A 7,546-nucleotide genomic window follows, 5' to 3' on the forward strand; every position below is an offset into this window, starting at 1 on the left:
ACACCAGTCCCCCAGTTTCTTAATGAGAACAGGGTGACAGACAGTGTCGAAGGCCTTCCGGAAGTCCAGGAAGACTATGTCCACTGCTACCCCTGCATCTAATGATTTGGTGATCTGCTCATAGAAGGCCACCAGGTTGGTCTGACAGGACCTGCCACTGATGAACCAATGTTGGTTGCCCCTAAGCATGAAATCCCCTGCTGGCCCCTCATGGATGTGTGCCAGCATAATTTTCTTGAACAGCTTGCCTAGGATCAAGTAAGGCCTATAGTTTCCCAGGTCCTCCTTCCCCTTTTTGAAGATGGGAACCACGTTGGCCCTCTTCCAGTCCTCTGGCACCGCACCAGAGCACCATGAGTGCTCATAAAGCTGTGCCAGGGGTCCTGCAATGACCTCAGCCAATCCTTTAGTACTCTAGGGTGGAGATCGTCTGGACCGGCTGACTTGAATACGTCCAGTCCCTCCAGAAGCTCCCTAACTAGTTCCTCACTAACCCTTGGCCCAGGTGTTCTAAGTAACCAAACCCCCAACAGCCTGCTGCATGGAAGTATATGCTACTAATAATACAGAACATATGATTGTGACAGCAAGTGGTACAACATATTATGTTGCAGAGAATTTGACAGAGGTTGAAGCTGGATTTTTTTTTCAGTGGTAATTTCACGATGATCTGTGACAGCAGTTGGTACCTCACATGGAAACAAAATGTTCTTGTTTATGTGGAAGCAAAGATCAGTGTTAATATAAATCACCACTTTTTCAGAACCTAAAAAATGGTAGTTCATGACTGTCTGGCTAGTAGAAAAACAGCAGTGACTGAAATTACCAAGAACAAATATAACTTTAAAAGATGTTAGCTAGTAACCTCCTCCACTAACCCTTACCCCTCCACCCCCAGAATTTAAGTGTATCTTGTCTGCTACTTCAGTTCAGCCTACGAATCCAGATAAACAGGACATGATGAGAAGGATCACAAGGCAGCTATCAACCTAGAATGTCAAAATGTGGGACCCAAGCCCAAAACCTGGAGTTAATAATAACAATGAGCTATAGTAGACAAGGAAGTAGGAAATGAGGCAGGAAATGGAGCAAAGTACAGAACCATGTCCATCATGACTGTACCTGGGCTGAAGCCAATACAGTTCCACCAACATTTGAGTACGCCAGTCCAGTCCTACAGTCTGCAATAGTGTTGATGCTCTGGGTGATTTTCTACTAACAAAGCTAGAGTTGACATATCTTCTTGCATATAATGTGCCCCTGGCACATAATATGCCCCTTGATTTTGAAAGGTAAAATGAAGGCTTCCAGAGTGATGGATGCATAGAGCAGGGACAGAGCCTAACCTTCAACTGTTTCACTCTCCTTTTCCTGCTTAGGCTATGAAATAGGTGGACACCAGGAGCAACTAGCAGACAGCAAAGCTGTCCTAAGAAAGGTTAACATGATCAGTGGAACTTCAAGACCATTAACAAGGAGACAAGGTCATTAACACCTATGGAGTGGAAAAATCAATTGACTCTCTCAGCTGTCTGAATAATAATATTACAGCTGCTACACTGTGGGTGCATCTACACATTGCCCTACGGCAACTTTCTTACTATGCCATGCCTTAGTACTTCCAACCTTTTGGAAGTACTAGAGCATGGTGCAGTAACCACCTGTACTGCGCTGTGTATGCAGCACATGGTTAGTTTAAGCCGTTACTTTGCTGTAGCGGCACATTAGAATGGGGGAGAGCGCTACTACAGTGAAGTAGCTGCTGGCACATGTAGACTCATGTGATCACTACATCACTGTAGCACCTCATATGGCGATGTACCATGTTGCCATGGAAACATAGGGTGACATGTAGAGGTGACCAGTAGAGAGGAAATAAAAGCAGAATGATTCAACTTGTGGACTTAATACACTCAGCCCCACTTTGGGGCCGGGGGGGCCGGGGGGGGGGACGAGGTGGGGACAGATGTGTGTGGTATGCAAAAAAACAGAGTAATTTGGTCTTATGACCTTATGATAAATAGCTGTACAAAACCTTCCATCAGTCCAAATGTTGATATAAACAGATTGCAGCAGCTAAAAGCAGGATGATGTTAGAGGTACGTTTGCTTCTAGGACTGTGCAATACATGAGGATGTAGAGAAAGTGCCCAGTACTATTAGCTAACAATAAAGGGCTGAAGTCTGCTTCCACTGCAAGCAATGGGTAACCCTGGGATACTCTGATGACAGCAGCCTTGGGTTCTGTGGGACAATACATCTTAGCTGGCACTGGAAATCTTGCTGCATGCTCTTGTTGTCACCTGCTGTGGGAAGGTAGGTGGGGCTCCCCATCCTATCTTCTCTCCATAGTTCTTGCTGAAGGATCACAGACTTGCTGGTGACTACCCTGAACTGGGAAATCCCCAAATCACTCTGACCTTTTCCTTGCCAGGAAACCCCAATGGAAGCAAACACTGTGAACCAGCCAGATCTATATGGATTTTTCTGCCCCTGTCAATGCACATGAAATCATTTCACCTCAAGTGCCTAACCAAGCTAGCAAATTTCTTCATTGTATGACACCTTGTTCCTTGTACAACAATGTGGGAAGGAAAGGTTCATAATATTCTTTTAACTCAACTGCCTTAGAAACCCTGGCACTTGCATGTAGAAGTTGCATGTTTCTTTAACATGGCACTTGTAATACTAAGCTTACATTCATTCTGAAGTTTAAACGGTTCTTTGCAAATCATTGCAGTGACCAAGCAACACATTTGATAATGCAGGGTTACAAACTGGATTTTAAAAAGAAATAACAAATTGATTACAGGTTCTTTTTGGGAGATTTTCCAGGACTAATACAGGTTAAACTGTCATGTAATATATCCAAATTGCTTCATATATAGCTTTCCTGCATTCTTTTGTCATCACTTGGATCTCGTTATGCAACCAAATCTAGAGGCCCTTTCTCAGTTTGTACCCGGGCAAAATGCCCAGGAGAAACAACAGCAGCTTGCTTGTATAAAGACTCCAATATTTAACCTCATGTGTTCACTACCATTCTTTTCCATTTATCTCTGGTCGTCTCACTGTAGGCCAGCATGACCTTAGATGAAACAAAGTTATTATTTTCAGAGGTTTCAGGTAGACTGATAGATTATGAGAAAGTCTGAGAAAAATAATTAGCCCACTGAAGTATGGTTTCATGGGAGTCAACATTTTTTTCATCACTTCCAAGGAATGTTTTCTACATAGTCTCTATCATTTTGAAGAGTTAGCTTGCTTTTTCCATTGAACTTTCACATTCGCAAACCAGGTGAGGTTTCACTTTTTGCTGCAGATTTAATCTCTCTCAAAACTTCTACTGTTTCCTTAACCCCACTGTTTCAGTTTAGCTTTTTAAACAAGTAAAACATGTATTTTGCTTGGAGAACAAACAGAACCTATTGATCAGGGTTTTCTACTGCTTTCAGCACCTCTAACTGGCTACAAATTCATATAATCTAGGAGCCCTTTTGCACAATCCTTGCTACCACGTCTTGGGACCAATTTGCAACACATGTCCATCTAACTGCAGAAAACAGACCTGTGTTACAGTTGGGCCGTCCCTAAGGTACGGTGAATCAGGGTGACTGCCCTGGGCCCTGCGCTTTAGTGGGCCCCGCAGGGCTGGGCAAAACGGCTGTGGCCCCTCCCATAGAACTCACCTGGTGCTGGCAGCTCTGCCCTGCAAATGGCGTGCCTGGGAGCAAAAACTGAGGAAGAATAAGCTCCAGAGTTTATTCATGTGCACTAATTGCATGTGTAGACACACCCACTATGATGTGCATAATAGTGGCAGGTTAAAGAAAAATTACTTAATGATGAATGACTGTTGGAAAGGAGCACAGCTTAGTTTAACTGTTAATATACACCAGAATAAACCATGATTAATGATGATTAGGAAAGTAAGGTTGAAACCCACTCACAACCAACTGCAACCAGGGTTTTCTAAAGCCATTATAAATAGAGCTTTTCCTGGCCCATAGTTATAGTCAAGCCACCTTCTGCACCAATTGAGGCAGATCCCTTGCTGACACTGGATTTAGGTAAAGGGAATAATGATATTGTGCTCTGGTGAGCTATATACCATAGCAATATTTACACACTATAGAGACTTCCCATGATGCAAATTAGGGCACCTCTGGCACTTCCTTGCTACAGTGCTCTGTCACTCCATCGCTGAGTCTAGCAATAACTAAATGGTGATAAATGCTCTCACTGTTAAACCAGTTTTGGTGTTCAAGTCTTTGGTTTGGATCATTTTGATTTCTTAGAAAAGCTCTTCTTTGGTTACCTTGAGAGGTCTGTGTATCATTCAGTTCTGGAGGAACAGCAACAGCTTCAGACCCGTCAGGGATTTGGAATGCACCTTCCTGCCATACAAGATTAGCAGTAGTAAGAATCGCTGATAATAATAGTAATTTTCCTTCAAAAGCTTCCCTTAGCACTTTACAAACACTTACATTCAGGAATTGTAGACTCTACCTCTAAGGTGAAACATAGCAGCTTTTAACAATGTGTAGCAATCCTTTATAAAACAACCATGTACGTACTGTTAAATTTCTACAAATAGCATCAATTTTTGAGTTCAGCCAGCAATATTATACTGACCGTTTGAGGAACAGGTTGCACTCTCTGAGGAACATACTTGTGGGAAAGGGCTTAGGAAAACTGAAACTACACTTTGTAAAGCTCTCTTGAAACACTATTGTATGTGAGAAGTTAAGGGGAAACAGTGAAGCTGTGTTATCTGACGTGCTAAACCCACATATCTTCAGGGAAAAGAATCCCCATTCCTACTGTGGAACTGTCCCCCCTCCTCACTGCTCACAAATCCCCTTCCACACACAATAAGTAGGAACCTGCAACAGGACTGACTTTCCTGTCCACATATTTGCCCCTTTCCAGCTAGCATCAATTGTTTCTGCTGTACTTTGTAAAGGGTAGTCTAGGACTCCTAGGTCTGCTTTTGCTTACTATAGCCACATCCAGATGACCATGACCATGCGGCATGTGGTACCACAAACAGGTCTTCAGTGTCACATACCACACATTTAGATGTTCTCCACACTGCAAGGACATGCTGTTTCTAAGTTATTTTAAGTCCGTGGGCTGTCTGTGGCAATGCATTAATTTGGTGCTGGCAATACCCCAAACTAATGCAAGGATGTGCCTTGTGGAGAAGTAAATTCATCTTTCACTGTTAGGTACTAATGACTGAATGTGAGCACTAACAACACTTTTACCACATTTACACATAGGCTGCAGCAGTGACGATGCTGCTATGCAGAGCCTGGCTGGCAGCCAGAGCATGGCTCCGAGAGGCTCAGCTCCACTTTTGAGCCACATGTGCTGCCCACTTTTTTTTCCACGTATTTTTTTTTGACCAGGCTCTGTGAGGCAGAATTGCTGCTGCTGCAGCCCTGGGAGGCCCCCAGGACCCCAGGTAAGGCTGCTAGGGTCAGCCCTGTGCTGGCCCCAGCCTCCCCTGCCCCACCCAGGGTAACTTGTTGCATACCAAAGAGCACATGGCATAGGCATTCCTGGGGACAAGCATCGGCTGCCGCTACTTGTCCCTGGGGAACCAAACACCCACACACGTCTACACAGCTATGTGTAAATGTGGTAAAAGTGCCATTAGTGCTCACATTCAGCCATTAGTGCCTAACAGTGAAAGATTAATTCACTTTTCCACAAGGCACATCCTTGCATTAGTCTGGGGCATTGGCAGCACCAGATTAATAGATCATCACAGATAGCCACAGACGTAAATTAACTTAGAAACAAAGCAACAGAAAGATGCGTTCTCTGCTACATTGTAAAATGAGGGGAACTTTTAAGTAGAGCACCATGACTGACACAGAATAATAGAAAAGGGATTCTAAGAAGTAATTTAATTGTTGGTTCTGTCCCATATCACAGGGGAGGGCAAAGTGCAGCCCATGGGCCAAATCCAGCATGCCAGGCCTTTCTATCTGGCCCATGGGGCCCCTATAGATTTTTGAAAATTAGTATTTATCTGCCCCTGGCTGCCTGTCAAAGATGATAGGAGGCAGTGACAGTAGGACCTGGGGCGGGGGGGATGGCAGGACCCAGCCATGGCAGCAAGGCCTGCCAGACCCCTTCTCCCCACACCCCCAACCCCCTTGCCCAGCCAGAAGCCCGTGCCTAACAGAGGCTTCTGGCCTGGGACACTAAGGCTGTTCCTGCCTCCCTCTACCAGATAAGAAGGGGGTGGGGGGGAAGCAGGGGAAGACCATGGGTGATCGCCCCAGTCCTCAGGGTCAAACTGGCTGCTGTGGTCCCAGCACTGCAACCGAGAACCACATGGTGCTAGAGCAGCGGGCAGGGGTGGGGGGAGGGAGGGGTGGAGAGGAGCAGTCGTAGCCATAGGCAGGGAAGTGATGAAAGTGGTGGCAGGCAGGGGGAAAGGGGCAGTAAGTGGGCACACGGAGCGCAGTGATAGCTGGGCGGCAGTGTGGGGCCCGTGCCAGTACTGGAGCCAGAGCCAACAGGGGCCCAGAGCAGGGCAGCCAGGAGCATGGGCCCCAGGCTGGCAGCGGCCCTGGGGCTGGGCTGGCTCCCCCCTCTCCCTGGCACAGCCCAGCCCAGCTCCAAAGAGCCCCTGCTGGCCCACAACCCACACTCCCACTGCCCCTCTCTGGGCCCCGCTGACACTGGCCCCGACGCAGCCCTGCACTCCCACCCAGCTGTCACTGTGCTCCACAAGCCCGCTCACTTCCACTCCCCCCACCTGCTGCAGTCATTTGCCTGCTGCTGCTACCACTCCCCTCTACCCCCCGCCCATCACTTCAGCACCATGTGGCCAGGCTGCAGGACTCAGCAGGAACTGGCCTGGCCCTTGCAATTCTCAGCTGGCTTCATGTGGTGCTGGCTAGGCCGGTCCAACTCCTGCTGCATCCTGCAGTCTTGGCCATGCAGCTGGGATGTGGTGCTGGAGTGTTGAGTGGTGGGGGAGGGACAAGGAAGTGGCAGAAGGGCAGCGGTGGCAGATGGAGAGGGATGTGGCTGCGAGTGGGAGTACGGAACTATGTCAGTGCCCCAGGGCCAGGAGCAGCAGGAATACAGAGCTCAGGCTGGCAGGAGCAGTGGTGGGGGCTCTGCTTGCCACGGGGGGTGGGGGGCACTGTAGGCAAACCCTCTCCCTCTACACGACACAACCCTCCCCAGCCACCCTCCCCCCATACATTCATAGCCTCCACAAACCCTATACTCACCCATACCTCATATATCAACACACACATGCTCCCCCACCCCACATACACCCACACACCTCATGCTTATCCAACCCCCCACAAACCACACTCACACCCTTCTTCTACATACCCACACACCCACAGCCCCTCACAAACCTATACCCACCCACCCATGCCCCCTCCCCCCACAATATACAAGAGTCAGACATTATTTTAAGCTATTATACAATCACCTCTATGTACTAGATAAACGCATGTAAATCAGGACAAAAATATTTTCTAAAATAAAATTTATGAATGTTGCAC

At 47.2% G+C, this 7,546-nt stretch overlaps 1 protein-coding gene across 3 annotated transcripts in view; it reads right to left on the minus strand.

The window, feature by feature from the left end:
- Nucleotides 1–7,546, minus strand: part of FAM189A2 (family with sequence similarity 189 member A2) — a 68,973-nt gene that overhangs the window by 10,715 nt on the left and 50,712 nt on the right. For all 3 annotated transcript variants that reach the window (XM_019517478.1, XM_019517480.1, XM_019517479.1), the window contains one exon: nucleotides 4,318–4,396. In XM_019517478.1, the coding sequence (XP_019373023.1) occupies nucleotides 4,318–4,396 (79 nt within the window). The remainder of the gene's footprint in view (nucleotides 1–4,317; nucleotides 4,397–7,546) is intronic.

This window comes from Gavialis gangeticus, unplaced genomic scaffold, assembly GCF_001723915.1.
Source record: "Gavialis gangeticus isolate Ggan-Ray unplaced genomic scaffold, GavGan_comp1, whole genome shotgun sequence".
NCBI lineage: Eukaryota > Metazoa > Chordata > Crocodylia > Gavialidae > Gavialis > Gavialis gangeticus.